This window comes from Grus americana, chromosome 1, assembly GCF_028858705.1.
Source record: "Grus americana isolate bGruAme1 chromosome 1, bGruAme1.mat, whole genome shotgun sequence".
Lineage (NCBI taxonomy): Eukaryota > Metazoa > Chordata > Aves > Gruiformes > Gruidae > Grus > Grus americana.
In genome coordinates, this window is record NC_072852.1 from 89025655 (window position 1) to 89043841 (window position 18187).

Consider the following 18187-nt stretch of genomic DNA (forward strand, 5'->3'; position numbering starts at 1 on the left):
GGCCTGAAGGAGGAACAAGGAGTTCTCACTAAAGAGTCTTCATTCTGAAAATTATTTTTCAATGGATCAACAACCTTTAAACTTGCTGACTTTTTGGATGCTTCGTAAAGACTATTTATTTTCTTGTTTTACCAACAGATGGTATGAACTTCTTGTAGGAGATGCAAATTGCTTTTACAAGTTGGTATTTTTTATGTTTTCGTGCAAATGTTCTCTCTCTTAGATGCACTACATGTACTTGTTTTAATATTTGAATTTATGTTATCTACCACTAGGTAATAACATGTACAACTTTATTTAAATTGAAGGAGAAAAAAAAAAAAAGAATACCGTTCTGCACTACTGCAGAAAGAGTTTATTTGGCTTGGCACATATTCTTGCTACAAAGAAAGGTGGCTGCCAGCAGATGTTATAGCAAATGAAACAAGGCATCAACACCAGAAAGCTACCTCCAGCTCTGCACTTACCCTCATCTTAGTCTCTTATTTTCCTCAAATTATCTCCTCTGATAGGACAATTATGTTTCAGTCTCTCCCATTATGTATGCCTAGAACTGATTACATTTCTCCTATTTTCTTCCCTTCTTGCTTTGCCCTTCCCACTTTCACCACCCAAACCAGAGAATGTGCTATCTTAATGCTCTAAGTCCACTCTAGATGCTTTTGAGTCTAGTTTACACATGTATACATTACTCTTACCAAGCTCTCTATAGATTTATTGACTAAAATTCAAAACAATTATTCCACCACTGTGCTTTGCCTATTGGATGCCCTTGACATTGCTGATTATGTCTTGCCTTCTAAAATCTCTCTTCTCCAATGTATTGCTTCTTTTCGCTGTTTGATGTTTTTGGTTTTTATTCTTCCCCCCCACCTCAGTTGCAAGGCACCCCAGATTGAAACATCAACACTTCCTTTATCTCTCTGTCCCAGTATTTGAGGAGATTCTCTTCTATAAACAGGGCAATAAATATCACCTTTTTACAATAACGATTCATAAATACACATCTCTAGGAAGAGTTACCACTCAGAGTAGTAATCTTGCCTTTCTAAAACTGTGATTTGTGTCCAGACATGAACTTAAGATTGTCAAGATGAAGTCTATTTTTTTTGTGCTGAAGTCTTCTCTTCACTACTTCAACACAGCTAACAGCACCACTGTCTTCCCTGATACTCTAATCCATAATATTGGTTTCATCCTTTGAACATCACACTTTAACTCTCAGATTCAGGCTGGATACTAAACCAGACTGTTTCTTCCTGCAAATCACCTCCAAAATGACTGACAAAAGTCTAAGTATCTTACTCATTGATAATCTCTTCTTTAGCTTCAATGCCTGCAAGTCTTATTCTCTCAAACTGATCCTCATGCAATTATCTTCCTGGTTCATTACTTAATTGAATCAACTCCTGATATGTCTTCCCATTAACTTCCATTTTCATTTATACAACCCTCAAAACTTTAGACCTAATGCTTATGTTATCACATGACTGCTCCTGCTTTTGCCTTAATAATATCAGCTTCAACTGCACAATTTCCAAAAATAATTTATTTTCCTTTTCCCATCATCATCCCTTACGAGAAGAGATAAACTTGTAAGCAAAATCCTAAATCCATTCTCAGCACCCCTCTGAAAACTAATATCTCAGATAAGACATAACAAAGCATAACCTGAGAATGACTTAGCAAGATATTTTAGAGTCTGTGACACCTTCTTGCCCTGTTCTTTATCTTATTGCCTGGTGCAACTTTCAGATCATACAGTACAGGTGCCTGTATAAGTATTGAATGGCAAAAGAAACAACCAAATAATTTTTGGGGAAAGAAATGAAGCTGTTAATGATCTTGCACAAGAGTCAGACTCATACTCTTCAGTTATGATGTATACAGAAAGATTTTGCAGATAGTATGTTTTGAAGATAATATGTTTTCAGCTATGAAAGACTATAATCTGTGGTTTTCATTCAAAATTACAATGTTGGCCATTTTTGGTCTTAGAATGTATTAATTTTTAGTGGGGAAAAAAACCCAAAACTTTGACTGCTGTCTGTCCCTCAGGTTCTCTGTTACAGACTTGAAATTAGCAAGACTAGACTAATAAACTTTAAGATATTATACATCAAACCTTTTTATGGACTGCTAGATTTGTAATTGGACTAGTCTTTTAAATATACAGGCCACCTTTTATGAAGTATTATGAAATAAAGTCATAGAAATCAGTTGTTGAGTAATCAGTCTAAAGATACAGAACAATTTCTTGTGTGAGTGTACAAATGTATTTCAACAGCTACACAACTCTGTATTTTATTTTATGATAAAATATGCCATCCCTTTATCTTGGCTATACTGAGTATTTAATGTAAAATTGCCTATCCAGTTGTTCTGTGAAAACTACTTTAAAGAGAGAGGAATAAGAGGCATCCTGGAGACCTAATTACATATAAGCACTGCAGTTAATTAACATACATACAGCTCATCTGTTGAACAGTCATTTTTGCAAAATTAATTATAGCTTTGTTCATCGCATTCTGCAGTGATGAATACTAATATTTAAATTAAGTATCACTATAATTCAAAATTTAAAGATATTAAAAACATTAATTTTCATAGTTCTCTTTGATGTATGTATTTTTATAGCCACTTTACATTCCCCATTAAAGATCAGAGGCATGGGATGGTTCCCCAAAGCCAAGTATTCAAGTACCAAACCAAGATTAAAATTTTAAATTTCACAGCACCCAAGCCAATTGGTACTCTTTTAAGCCAGACTGGTCTTCTGAAAACAGGGAAGAATTAATTAATAACTACCACCAGCCAGTGCCATTGCAAAACAAGAAATGCTTCATATAAGTAGATGTACACTGAAATGAATATGAACCCAAAGAAAGATACTGTCATCAAGAACGTAACATCCTTGAAAAATAATTTCTAAGGCCCAGTCTGCCCCAGATAAGTCACTGGGGATTTCTCATTGACTGTTTCGGAAGAGGAAAACAGATTTGAAATATCTGTACAATAAAGATAATTGTCAAAGTTAAGCATGGTTGACATCACAAAATGTAATAAGTTTGCATGCATGCTGAATGTGTTTAAAAAACACATTACAAAGCACAAACACATGAGTTTGTCAGGCATAGTTCAATCATGATAAAGCTATTTGCCTAACCTTTATAGAACTTACTCTGATAGGAAGTACGGATCCGTTTCGTTAAATCTGGATAAAAGTTAGACAGGCCACGCATGCAAAAGTTGTCTTTGGAACATGCCAGTACACCAGCATCAGCAGCAGGCAGAGGAAAGAGAGAAAAAACAGTCTAAAGTGAAAGGAAGTGATATCATAACCAGCATCTAGAACAGCCAAGGTGAAGAAATTTCAGCAGATGCTTACCTTCCAATTGGGAGATATAACAAGAAAAATAATCAAAAAAGTAAAGGATGTGGGATGGATGGTGAGAAAGCAGCTGAGGCTTTTTTTTAGATGCATAGTTTCTATGAATGATCTAGAAGCGTGTATTCCTTCTTAGTGGTCACTTATCCTGAGTAGGCTCCATTCTAGCAGCGCTGCATAGCTGGAATGTTGCCTTAAAGCACTGGCTAAGACTGACATAGAGAAATCCTACATGGTACAGTGCTGATAATAGCTATTTCTACATGAGCCGCCCTCCTCCTTTTGCACTGGGCTCTGCAGCACGTTGCTTGTGGCTAGCTGCTCAAATTACTTTGGGAGCTGCTGTGAGGCTGGCTGAACCAGACAGAGAAACTGAAGGTAGCTTAGAGCTGCTTGTCTCTTCTCTCCTCAGCTGTGCCAAATTTACATCTTTAACACTTGGCAGGGATGAGAACTAAGCTTGCCATGATTAAATGCCTAGAAAGTGAGATAAATGGTCTTTCAGGAAAAGAAGTAAGCCTGAAGACTTACGTTTTATTCTCTACATTTTACTTTCTGTCTGAAGTACAAACATATTCCCAATTAAAATAACTTTCCATTGACTCTATGGAGAAATAGGATTTGATGATTTAGTGCAGGGTCTGCTGATGAAAATGCTGATGTCATAAATCCACTATAATCTGCTGCTTTTATAATTTTATGGTTAGATTTAAAGCTCAACATTTTCAAACAGATTTTAAAATCTAATTCTAAAACTTCACAGCTATGTAAAACACATTTCATAATTGTGTCTGACTCTACTATGTCACTATGGAATATGTAGAGCAAAAATACTTGAAACATAGAAGATCTGACTTTTTTCTCAGACAAGTAAATTTTTTAGATAATCAAAAATTTACGGTAAAATTTAGCTGCATTGATGGACTAATATTTCTAACACACAATGCATAATAATAGCTATGACTTACAAATGTGATCCTCTTGGCATAAAATTTTAAAATGGGGTACAGCTGGATTTAGTAAGTTTGTATCAAGAGCTTCAATTCACTACCAAAGTGGCTAATTTGAACTACTTGTGCTACCTACATAACATGTCTCTCAGGTGTTACACTTCTCAAAACACAACTGCCTGCTCAAATACCAATGAATAGCACTCAGCAAAGATACAATTAAGTTTAAATTGAAGTCTTACCTATTAGTATAAACTTATTGAAACCAGAAACAACATAGCATACAGACTACACTTCAAGTGACTGACAGAGAAACAATTTACTGCTCTGCTCATTACAATTTTTTACAGACTCAGCTGAGGAATTACTTGCTGACCTCCATCCCAAAAGAATAAACTTAATAAAACATTTTGTTTCTGAGAAAGTGTCAGTACCTAAAGCACGTCAGGTATCTTTTGTCAAATTATAGAAACTCCATTGGCCAGCAAATAGTCATGCATTTCAAAAGCACTATAAAAAGCCACAGGCAAAAAAACCAAAGAACATATCAGGCTCATAACCACAGTGATTTATTTCCTACCTGCAGCAAACTGCTTGCTTTTGCGAGGTGAACGGGGTTGACGCTGGTATGGATCACTTGATCCATATAGGTCAAGGGTTCCCATGCTCAGCAGTACTGTCTTCTGCATAAAGTCCACAACAGCCAAACCATTGCAGTTTCCAAATGCCACGCTGAGAAAAGAAATGTTCCTCAGAGGTATTACTAATATGTAATTAAGTGGAGCAAACAATAATTATTATTTATTATTATGAATTCTGCACAAACATTTTCTTCAGAAACTACTCAAAGCTTAAGTTTTATGATTCTTACAGATTTGTAATCCTGAATTTATAAAATTGTGTCCTGAAACACAGTAATTGACTTTCCAGAAAGTAGACTTCCCAATTTAATTAACCTTCTGTGCCAAACTTATTGCAATAATGTCTAAATGTTGCTTTACTGAACAATATAATTCTAGTAATAATGATGTAAATTAAGCCTACAAATCTGGATATAAATCTTAGAAAGTGGTTATACATATACATAAAATAAGAATATAAATTAAATACAAATACATGTATAAATATTTTAATCTAAATATAAATGATAAATGAAATATATTAAGCTGTATTGTGAAGATACCCAAATCTGAAAAGTATTTATAAAATTTCCTTCCAACTCTGTCACCTTGGCTAAAGTATAGATTCCTGCTAAAACAGTCTCTACCCCTCTGAAAGGCTTCTACAAATGACATTTTGATGGTGGTTTGATTCATGGGCAAGATCTCTCAACTGGTGTGAGATTGCCTAAGATCTGGACTGCAGTCTTGTTATAAGGAAAAAAGAGATGGAACAATTTATTTCCTTTGCTGCCTAGAAAGTCCCTTTCGAAGCATTCCGCCCCGATTCTTCTCTATTGCTTCTACCGATTTCCCTCTGACACCAGTTTCAGAAAGAGGGAAGAAATTGTATTGGACCAGCAGCACTTTCTCCTCCTCTCCCATAAAAATGTTTTCTGGTCTTGCTTTTTCCCCAGCTTGGAAGAGGTAGAGGTTGGGGGAGTGGGGTGGGGAGGAGAAGGAAGAAGACAAAGCATCTAAGGAAAAGGAAGAAAAAAGGGAAAAGGATGACAAAAAGATGCTAAACATGTCTACATGTAAGACCTGTGAGAAAGTCTGAAGTTAACCATAGCATATGGAAACCTATAAATCTCAGCAGATAATATCTTTGCTTCATATTCTCACTAAAACATTAAACCTATTTAAGATTTAATATGAAAATAGACAAGCAAAATTGCCTCATTTATTTCTGATTTAAATAATGGCAAATAAATTCACAGAGCATATGACTATTGAAAGGATCCATATGCCAAACTCTTGACATTGCATTGTTGGAGATGTGATTTAAGCAGGAATATACTGACAACTATTCTACAGAAGTCTCTCCTTTTCTATCAGATTTCAATTGTAACTTCCAGATAGACAGGATTGCAGGTACAGCCACAAGGAAACTCAAAATCTGAAACCATGCTCAATCAGATTAGGAATCATTTATGATCAAGTTCTGTCATTTTACGTAAAAAGTGATTAAGGTGGTCAGTTCAAAGCCCCGCAAAATATTTAAGCGCTCAGTTCACATTAAAAGTGAGCTGCACGCTCATCTCCACCTGACTCTTCTTAATATAGCTCCAAAATATCTTAAAGGAGATATACGAATTTGTGTGTGTGTGGGGGGAAATAAGGAAAGAGAGAAGTAACGAGAGGGACGAAGGGGAAGCAGGGCAGATAGAACATTTTCCTCTGTTGTACCTTTTCTTCCTCTGCTTCCATTATAAAAAAGAGGGTTCCATATAGCAGATAGAAAAGGTAAAGGGTGAAAATGAGGCAAGTTTTTATTTGTCAAACTGGCAAATTAAGGAATCATCTACAACAGTGGCTCAAATTCTACTGGTTGTTACTACACTATGTTTTTTACCCTTGACTTAAACTGACTTTAGTACAGCATCTATGGAAATACCATGAATAAACTCTCTTTTTTCCCCATTGACTCTTCACTAATCTGTAGCTTAAGCAGCTACCAACATAGTCCAGCTTAAAGTGTGTACAAACACACTTTTATTTGCTTGTTTTATTTTGTGCTTATGTGGAAAGATCCTAAGGTGCACTGAGGAATAAATTCCATGTTTTATGAACGTAGAGTAGTATCTTTTCCAGAAATTACTAAAGCCTGTTTTGCTTAATAGAAGAACAAAATAATTTTTAGAGAGTTCCCCTGGGACAAAAAGGAACTCTATCTGTCACATTTTCCTGAACACCGTTATGTGCAGAGTTTTATATGTCCTCACATTTTTTGACACAAATTGACTGATAAACAATAGTAAAAACTTATTTTGCTATTTGTTTTGGGCATTCTTGTATTTTACTTTAAAGCATATGTTAATAGGCATAATCAGAGAAAGGATATTGAAGTAAAAAAGATTACTGGTGTAAAGCGTGATGGCAATTCCTGTGTTCATAAGTCCCTGTGTTGTAGATGGAGAAGCAAAATAAAGGAATAAAAATGATGAGTGTCAATCTCATCTGTTATTACTTTAGGGAACAAATATTATAGCCATCTGCATTTTGAAAACTATTAACCTGAAATTTATTAATTTTGGAAAACATGACTGACACGAAAAGCTAGTGATCATTCACTTTGTGGTCAGCAAATTAACAAAATGGATCACTTCATGGTCTGCATTTTTCTAAATTTCTCTATGTTCACACAGAAGTGTGGATATAATATTTCTTATACCTAAAAAAATTACTTTACTATGAAAAATCAGAAATTGCTCATTAATACTATAACACTTCTGAGGAATGATAAGAAAATCTAGACAGACATTACTGTCAACAAGACTTGAAATAAATTGCTAACATCCAAGTCTTTATGAAATCAAATACAAAATAAGCATAAAGAATTTCTCAATTTTGAGTGATGAATAGAATTAGTTGCTAGGAGATGCTCTATTCTGTGGGTATCTTTCATAAAAATGTCATAAAATCCTCATCAGACATTTCTTGACAATTAATATGTAGATTGGCTGAAAGTTTTTATCACATGAGCTGGTAATAAATTTTCAGAGACTGCTTTCTGTCCAACAGAACATACTTTAAAAAAATTTTCTTATTTGTATTTAACCTTGTGGATCTTCAGTTGTAATTGAAGCATTTTGTAAATTTTTCTTTTCTAGTTTCATAACATAAAGAAGTTTTTTGATGATTCATTTCAACAGAAATAAACCAGATTGTTAATGCTTCTAATTTGTTGCTTGGTACTGTTGAAAGTAAACAAAATACATTAAATACTATTTCACAATGTCTGAAGTCTTTTATCTTTGCTGGGGATAATTTTTTTTTTTTTATATCTCACTTCAGTCCTCTTTCACAGCTGCGGTAACATCAGGAACACTAAGTTCCTATTATTTTCCAGAATACTGGGAGCAGACACTCCAGAATTCACTCACTATCCTACACCTTCCTTCTAGTTAAACTGATTAGTATAGGAAAAAAATTCAGGCAAAAGATGACCCAAACAACCCTACAACTAGCATGGCAAAAATGACATATCCTCAAGCTTCATGCTGAAGCGGCACCGCTTTTCCACATTGTGAGGCTAGATAACAGGAAAAAACTAAAGTATTAAACAAAAATTCTGATGAAAGACAGGATTGTACCTTGTCATAGGCTCACGGAAAAGTTGAGAGAGACAAGAGAAAGGGAGAGAGAAGACACTGCAGATAAAAATTAAAGAAATAGACCTTTCTTGGGTAGCTTTTGTAGGAAAGTTAAATTTAGGTTATTGGGCTATTTTATTGATACATGCATGTATTTCTGAAACACTCATATACTTAGTATATGGTGTTTTAAAGGAGGCTGTCCTGTAAACTATTACGACTCCTAGCAAAGGAAACAGAAGTCAGATGCTGCCTTGAGGCCTGAGACCTGCAAGGGAGCAAATTAGGCAAAACCCAACAATTTGCACAAGGGACAAATGCATCTAGGTATGGTAAAACAAAAGAAACTTTTAGAGTTCAAGAATAGGAAACTGTCTGGAAATTCAGGCCAAAGACTTGACAAAACAGCCCTCAAATGACAATATTTTTGCACAAATGTAAAGGCGCTCCATAAAATTTCCAAAGTCTCTGAGGAGAGTCAAGTGACTTACTGAAAATCAGTAGGAGTCAGACACCTAACACCCATTACAGCATGCAGTTTTCACTTGAGTAACACCTTCTACAGGGAAAACCATTTTAATGTATCTGGGTGACTCTCAGAGACAGAAAACATTAAAAATTGGCAAATAAATTGAACCTGAGGAAAAAAATACATAGAGATATGCTCACTTGCATTTCCATAGAGAATTTAGCATTTGAATGTTCCTTATTCAATTTTCAATTTCAGGTCACTGGTTTTCTTGCAAACAGAGATTAGCATAGATATAAAAAATGCTGTTCTCGGAAGACAGTTTCCAACTAAGATATGATGTCATGATAAATGGCATTTAACAGTTAGTCACATCACCATTTTCTATGAAATGTATTTCACCTTGGTGATCCTTTCAAAATAACTTTAAAAATTACAGATTTGAAAGGTAATTAGATTTTATTTGAAAGGATCGACAGGATAATGTGAAAGGATTCAGTCTTTTAAATAGGAATAGTAACAATATGGGCAAGAATGGCAGTTTAACATATATTACAATCTTTACGTCAGCTGAAATATTTTTAGCACTTTTTGATTATTTTTTAATTGTCTGCAGGAAAATATATTATTTAGTGCAATAAACAATAAATCAATGCAAGCTTAATTTTGAGTTACTTACAGTCCATAAGCAGAGTTTACAGCAAGACTGGTAATCTGTTGTGGAGGCTCACCATCCACCCACACCAATTGAATAACAAGATCTGCTTGGTATCCAGGAGGCATTCGCACAGGTCGAGTCTTAACGCTAAGGAGAGGAGGTACAAAATAACAACAAACAAACAAATAAACAAACAGACTGGGCCATAAATAACGTTTTCTCTTGAGAAAATACTAGTGAAGCACAGTCCCAGAATCACAGAATGGTAGGGATCTCTGGAGATCATCTAGTCAAACCCCCCTGCTAAAGCAGGTTTGCATAGAACAATTTGCACAGGATCAGATCCAGGTGGGTTTTGAATATCTCCAGAGAAGGAGACTCCTCAACCTCTCTGGGGAGTCTGTTCCAGTGCTCTGTCACCCTCAGAGTGAAGAAGTTTTTCCTCCTATTCAGATGGAACTTCCAGTTTGTGCCCGTTGCCCCTTGTCCTGTCACTGGGCACCACTGAAAAGAGTCTGGCCCCATCCTCTTGACAGCTGCCCTTTAGATATTTATACGTATTGATGAGATCCCCTCTCAGTCTCCTCTTTTCCAGGCTAAGCAGACCCAGCTCTCTCAGCCTTTCCTCATACGAGAGATGCTCCAGTCCCCTAATCATCCTCATAGCCCTCTGCTGGACTCTCTCCAGTAGTTCCCTGTCTTTCTTGAAGTGGGGAACCCAGAATTGGACACAGTACTCCAGATGTGGCCTCACCAGGGCGGAGTAGAGGGGGAGGATAACCTCCCTCAACCTGCTGGCCACATTCTTCTTAATGCACCCCAGGATACCACTGGCTGCCCTGGCCACAAGGGCACAGTGCTGGGTCATGAAGAGTTCACCAGGACTCCCAGGTCCTTCTCTGCAGCGCTGTTGTGGTTTAGCCCCAGCTGGCAGCTAAGCACCACGCAGCTGCTCGCTCACTCCCCCCTAGCAGGATGGGGAGAGAATCAGAAGAGTAAAAGTGAGAAAACTCGTGGGTTGAGATAAAGACAGTTTAAGAGGTAAAGCAAAGCTGTGCATGCAAGCAAAGCAAAACAAGGAATTCATTCACCACTTCCAATGGGCAGGCAGGTGTTCAGCCATCTCCAGCAGGGCTCCATCACACATAACAGTGACAAATGCCATCACTCTGAACGTGGTTCGCCCCCACCTTCCCCAAGCCCCTTATAAGCTAAGCATGATGTCATATGGTATGGAATATCCCTTTGGTCAGATCCCTTTGGATCAGCTGTCCTGTCCATGTCCCCTCCCAACTTCTTGTGCATCCCAGCCAACCCGATGGTGGGGTGGTGTGAGAAGCAGAAAAGGCCTTCGCTCTGTGTAAACACGCCTCAACAATAACAAAAAACACCTCTATATAACAAAAACATCTCTATATTATCAACATTGTTTCCAACACAAATCCAAAACATAGCCCCATACTAGCTACTATGAAGAAAATTAACTCTATCTCAGCTGAAACCAGGACAAGTGCTGCTTCCCAGCAGGTCAACCCCTAACTTGTACTGGTGCTTGGGGTTACTCCTCCCTAGGTGTGGGACCCTACACTTGCCCTTGTTGAATTGCATTTGGTTCCTCTCCGCCCAACTCTCTAGCTTGTCAAGGTCTCGCTGAACGGCAGCACAGCCTTCTGGTGTGTCAGTCACTCCTCCCAGTTTTGTATTGTCACCAAACTTGCTGAGTATACACTACATCCCCTTATCCAGGTCACCGATGAATATGTTGAACAAGATTGGACCCAGTACTGACCCCTGGGGCACACTGCTAGCTACAGGCCTCCAACTAGACTGCGCTGCTTGTCACAACCCTCTGAGCTCTGCCATTCAGCCAGTTCTCAATCCACCTCACTGTCCACTCATCTAACCTACACTTTCTAAGTTTGCCTGTGAGGATGTTATGGGAGACAGTGCCAAAAGCCTTGCTGAAGTCAAGGTAAACATCCACTGCTCTCCCCTCATCCACCCAGCCAGTCATGCCATCATAGAAGGCTATCAGATTGGTCAGGCATGATTTCCCCTTGGTGAATCCATGTTGACCACTCCCGATAACCTTCTTTTCCTCCACATGCTTAGAGATGACCCCCAGACTGAGCTGTTCCATCACCTTTCCAGGGATGGAGGTGAGGCTGACTGGCCTGTAGTTTTCCAGGTCATCCTTCTTGCCCTTTTTGAAGACCAGAGTGACATTGGCCTTCCTCCAGTCTTCAGGCATATTTCCTGTTCTCCATGATCTTTCAAAGATGATGGAGAGTGGCTTAGCAATAACATCTGCCAGCTCCCTGAGCACTCATGCGTGCATCGCATCAGGGCCCATGGATTTGTGGATGTTGAGTTTGCCTAAATGTTTGCTAACCCAGTCCTCCTCAACCAAGAGAAGGTCTTCCTTTCTTCAGATTTTCTCTCCTACCCCCAGGGTCAGGGATTCCTGAGGGCCAGCCTTAGGCATTCAGTATGAATGAAGGCATTCAGCAGCTCTGAACCTTCTCTGTATCTTCCATCACCAGGGCATGCACCTCATTCAGCAGTGGGCCCACATTTTCCCTAGTCTGTCTTTTGCTGCTGATGTCGTTGACATCCCTTGCCAGATTTAATTCCAAGTGGGCCTTAGCCTTCCTTGTTGGATCTCTACATGTGCTGACTACATTCCTATATTCCTCCCTTAATAATTCTAGAGCACATACTGTGCATATACCCATACATTGAGCCAATGGAGAGCCCACGCTGGAGCAGGCTCCTGGCAGGAACTGCAACCCACGGAGAGGAGCCCACTCAGGAGCAGGTTTTCTGGCAGAAACTGTGGCCTGTGAGGGACCCACCCTGGAGCAGTCTGTGCCTGAAGGACTGCACTCCCCGGGAGAGAGCCCACACTGGAGCAGGGGGAAAAGCATGATGTATTGGGTTTGCGTGGCAAGGTTTTGGTAGCGGGGGGGGGCTACAGGGGTGGCTTCTGTGAGAAGCTGCTAGAAGTTTCCCCTGTGCCTGATAGAGCCAATGCCAGCCGGCTCCAAGATGGACCTGCCACTGGCCAAGGCCAAGCCAATCAGTGCCTCTGTGATAACATATTTAAGAAGGGAAAAAACAAGTTAGAGCTTTTGCAGCCGGAGAGAGGAGTGAGAAGATGTAAGAAACTCTGCAGACACCAAGGTCAGTGCAGAAGGAGGGGGAGGAGGTGCTCCAGACACCGGAGCAGAGATCCCCCTGCAGCCCGTGGTGAAGGCCATGGTGAAGCAGGGTGTCCCCCTGCAGCCCATGGAGGAAGGATGAGGGGGTGTAGAGATTCCACCTGTAGCCCATGGAGGACCCCACGCTGGAGCAGGTGGAGGCACCTGAAGGAGGCTGTGACCCTGTAGGAAGCCCACGCTGGAGCAGACTCCTTGCAGGACCTGTGGACCCGTGGAGAGGGGAGCCCACGCCAGGGCAGGTTTGCTGGCAGGACTTGTGACCCTGTGGGGGACCCACGCTGGAGCTGTTTGCTCCTGAAGGTCTGCACCCCATGGAAGGGACCCACACTGGAGCAGTTCATTAAGAACTGTAGCCTGTGGGAGAGACTCATGTTGGAGAAGCTCGTGAAGGATCGTCTCCCATGAGAGGGACTCCATGCTGGAGCAGGGGAATGATGAGAGGAGTCCTCCCCCTGAGGATGAGGAAGCAGCAGAAACAATGTGTCATCAAGTGACTATAACCCCCATTCCCTGTACCCCTGTGCTGCTGAGGGGAAAGGAGGTTGAAGCCAGGAGTGAAGTTGAGCCCAGGAAGATGGGAGGGGTGGGGGGAGGTGTTTTAAGATTTGATTTTATTTCTCACTCCTCTACTCTGTTTTGCTTGGTAATAAATTAGATTAATTTTCTAAGTTCAGTCTGTTTTGCTAGTGACGATAATTAGTGAGTGATCTCTCCCTGTCCTTATCTCGACCCACAAGCCTTTTGTTAAACCTTTTCTCCCCCGTCTAGTGAACTAGGGGAGTCATAGAGTGGCTCTGGTGAGCACCTGGCCTCCAGCCAGGGTCAACCCACCACATGTGACAAAGAAGTGGCAGACACAAACTGGTACATAGTGACTGCAACCACCTTTCCCCATCCCCTGCTGTGCTGCTTGGGGTGGGGGAGTCGGTAGAGGAGTCAGGAGTGAAATTGAGCATGAAAAGAAGGGAGGGGTGCAGAGAGGTTGTTTTTAGTTTTGTCTTTTCAAAGAATTTCTCATTCTCCTACTCTGTTTTTAATTGGCAATAATTGGCAACTCCCCAAGTTGAGTCTGTTTTGCCTGTGACAGTAATTGGTAAGCAATCTCCCTGTTTTTATCTCCACCCATGAGCTTTTCCATCTTACATTCTTCTCCTTGTTCTGTTGAGGAGGGGAGTGACCAAGAGGCTGGGTGGGCACCTGGCAGCCAGACAAGATCAACCCACAACACTTGGCAATAGCTTTGTATTGTTATTTTCTCTTAACAGCAAACCTCTGCTCAAAGTGTTGCACTTTCTTACCTGTTCTGCTGGGACTAAAGCTTTGCCCTTTCCTTTGTTCGTAAGATACATATCCATGAACATTTCTGAAGTGACACTATACCTAAGCTTAATGAAGCCTTGATTACCCAGGAGCATTAGTGGTGAGAACAAAGGGACGAAGATCTGTGAACCCAAACTGCTAAGGGAGAGGGGTCTTTTGAGACTAGGGAAAACTGAAACCACAAGTAAGAGCTGTATACAGTGAAGATGTATTATTTTCAAACAAACTTCACAGCAAGCAGAAGCTGAATATTTTATACAAATAGTGCTCTAGAATATCTTTTATGATGGGACCCTTCCACTTCTTACGTCTGCGGATAAGCCTTTAAGAGGCATACTAGTGGTGGTGTTTCCATCTTGCACCCCACTTTCAGTTTTCAGCTCCTGCCCTTAAAAATGTTATAAAAAATACAAAACAGGTAAATAAGATCCAAGAAGCAAGACTTAAGTCTAATGCCCTTTCCTCTGAGCAGACATACTTTCCATCCATATTTTCTAATGGGTAACTGCTGATGTGGGAGAACACAAGAGTCAAGCACACTGCTATGGTGAGTTCCAACAAATATCTGTTGAGGCAATGTGTTTATGCTTTTCTTCTTCTAAACAAACTACTGTGAGACTGACAATGGCTGCAGAAGTAATTCTGATCTTCTAAAAAATGTTTTTATTTTATTACTTTTCCAATGTGTTTTTAACAATATGCTGAAAAAAATAGAGAAATTGAGATGCTTTCTAAATTTTCTTTCAGATTGTTGTTACCTGGGCAAAAAGAGCAAACATCTTTCTCTATTTTTCACTGCAAATTTGAGGATCTTCTTTGGTAAGAGGGATGTTACTTCACAGGGATTTTTCTCTAAGCATAGAATAAGTTGTAGCTGGTGAAAGACTGGAGTAAAATAGTTTCAGATTTCATGATTCAGTTTGTCATTCTCATGTTCCTGTGACATCTTCCTCTTTAAGTATGCTTGAAGCATTTCCCTGGTTTCATTAACCATCTTGCTTGAACAGTAATGCTGATATTTAGTTCTTCACCTTGTTTTGGATTGGTTTTTTTGAAGTGTTTATAGTATAAGCCTAAATGGTCTGCAGGAGTATGCGCAGAAAGAACATAGATATTTCAGTGATTTCCTTGATATGTTCATGTAATGCTACACTGAATTTGGTTATTGCCAAGTTTTGTTTTTTAGTTTTCTTCATGAGATAATCACAGACAGTTCTTTATCACTTTGGAGCTACTGTCAAAACTCTTGATTGACCTAATTTTTGGATGATACTAAAAGTCTGGGAACAAAAACTCACATTCTGGCTACAGCTTTTTGATGACAGTATTTACATCAAAAATATTTATCTGGATAATCACAAATATATCAGTTTCTTATGTTATTATAGCTGCATATTTGATTATAAAATCTTCTGAAATAAGCAAGAACAATATTTATTTCGCACTGCTCCTTGCCTCTCTTGGCAACATTTACTTTTGATTTCAGAAAAATGCGAAGTTTTCATTACTTCTGCCCCTTCAATCACTTGCTTTCTAGTACCTATTTGCAGACACAAACACATTCAGTCATTCTGAATCCTGACTCGCAAAAATTATGTAGTGTGAAGTGCCACCCATTTGCTGTAACAAGGTTGAGAAGCAGATATGAAAGTAAACACAATGGAGCTAAGATTAAAAGCTAGTCTGTATATAAAATTTTATGTGGATTATCTATATAGTTCAAGTTGTGCACCCATCCTCCATGTGTAGGTGGCTGCAGCTTTACGTTATTATCACTGTATCTTAGATTCTGTACTGCTGCATATAAAATCAACAGCATCATCCAGGCCCCTACTGGGTTTTCTGTGTTTCTAGCACTACTTTCATCTTATCATCATAATTCTGCTTTGAACAGAAGTTTTTTGACAGAAAAGGAATGTGGACCTGGTTAGTGTTTGGGGGAAAAGTGTGGATATTTATTTGCCTTTCCCTATTGAAAAGGATGAGAGTGCACACAGTATACTTTTATCTAAATGTAAGAGGGAGTATGCCAGCAGTTATAGTAATATAATTACTTTGACTTTGAAAAACACTTCTCTGTCAAAATAAATTTACATTTACTTTGTGTAAAATGTGACAAAAAGCAGTTTGCCAGCTTAATGTGAGGTTATATGGAGTTAGGCAAACTCCTAAAATCTAACCAGCAGAACCTCTACTGGTTCATTACAGCTTTTCTGCCTCCGAGATGAATGATTCCTCTTCTCCCCAGACCAAATCAAATAAGAATCCCTTGAGAGAAAATCATAGCCACTGAAATAATCGATTGCATTCTTGCTGATTTCAATGGCATAAATAGATTTCACATTGGGATTTTTTTAAATAACTTCTCTCTGCCTCTGCTATTGATTTTCATGGTTTATATTAATGACTAACTGAGGTCTGAGGTTCAACTGCCTGACTGAACGAGGTGGACAAATGAACAGGATGCCAAAAAACCCTGTTAATTTTGCAAGAACAACGTAATGATATTGCTTGTAAGTGCTAATGCTGTTTTCAGGAGCTCAACAGCCCAAAATATCTGCAAAGTCAAGCAACGTTCATTTAAGCCACTTTTGAAATAATGGAGACATTTAAGATATTTAATAATAATTAGACTGAAATAATAATGAATTCACTAAAATGAGAGCAATTGTTATCAGCAGTGCACTATCATTGCTGGGAAATTACAGTTTATGGAGTTTTGTATGGAATTCTGTTTTGAAACTATTCAAACCCATAATTTATCTGTCTTATTAGTAAGAACATATTAATCTACTCCAAACAGTGGCAATGTGTACTCTAGCAGACAATTTGCTTCTTTCTAGAGATTAAACATATATACACTTCCATACAGTGCAACTGTTTTGTAATTGTATATTTTAAAGATTGTTTCATGAGTATGAACACAGTTTCCATCCCTTACACACCATAACATGCATATACTTCTTTCACAAAGAAAGATTTTAGTATTATACGAATTAATCAAGGAGGGAAAGCTTTGCACATGTCACCTTTATGGAAGTCTCTTTGTGAACTCAAAAAAAAAAAAAAAAAACTTCCTCAGAAATTCCTTAGTTTATTCTGTGGTGCTTGTATTCCACTCAAAACTGTGGGTATGAGATGAAGATTTACTCCTAGATCATACTGGAGAATTACAGTCAAACCTTTACTGTAACACTTTATCTTCTCCATACTTATATCCTTTTAAAATCCTTTGTTAATTATTTTGCCTCAATTATTTTGCTTGTTCCATATTCTGGTTTCTTCTCATTTTGTGTTGCGTACATTAAGAATATTAAAAAGATTAACCTCTTTTTCTTGATAGTTAACTGCTTGTTAATACAACAGATAGGAAAGCTTTTGAGAAAGATAAATCTTTGAACAATGGCATAGACTTACCTAAGACATGGGATACTATCTTTCATTGTTCCTTCACATGCTACAGTGTTGGTACTGCCTGAAAGGCTCTTTAAAGAAGGAAGCTGGGAGGAGGCATCTGGAAATGGAGGAATTATTTCTGGCTCAGGAGTAATGATATCTTCTACTTCATACTGAAGTCGTACCTCTAATGACTTAAATAAATAAAAAGCTACGTTATAATTTAATAAAGAAAGTTGCTGAAAGTTCTGTTACTTTCAAATAAATATCAGTAAGCCTTTTTTTGAAAATAACCCCCCCACATTTCTCATTATCATTTGCAGGCAAAGAATACTGTCATTTGTTATTTATACAGTCTAACAGAAACGTCAGATAAGAACTAGTCATCTACCCTATGCTGATGGAAAAGTACATAGGTATATTCTTCCAGTGCTGACTTTGATTCAAGCCTTTTATTGTAAGTGAAAGGCAAGATTACAACTTTCCAGCATTTATTATGAAAAGACAAGTTAATCACCCCCAAATAAATA

General features: G+C 38.6%; 1 protein-coding gene across 6 annotated transcripts in view; it reads right to left on the minus strand.

Moving 5' to 3' along the window:
* STXBP5L (syntaxin binding protein 5L) overlaps window positions 1-18187 on the minus strand; it is a 207096-nt gene that overhangs the window by 51077 nt on the left and 137832 nt on the right. For 4 of the 6 annotated variants that reach the window (XM_054813651.1, XM_054813649.1, XM_054813648.1 and 1 more), the window contains exons 16-19: window positions 17679-17851; window positions 9742-9867; window positions 4919-5070; window positions 3182-3253 (exon numbers count right to left, since the gene is read on the minus strand). In XM_054813651.1, coding sequence (XP_054669626.1) covers window positions 3182-3253; window positions 4919-5070; window positions 9742-9867; window positions 17679-17851 — 523 coding nt within the window. The remainder of the gene's footprint in view (window positions 1-3181; window positions 3254-4918; window positions 5071-9741; window positions 9868-17678; window positions 17852-18187) is intronic. The other 2 variants (XM_054813652.1, XM_054813650.1) reach the window with 1 other exon arrangement.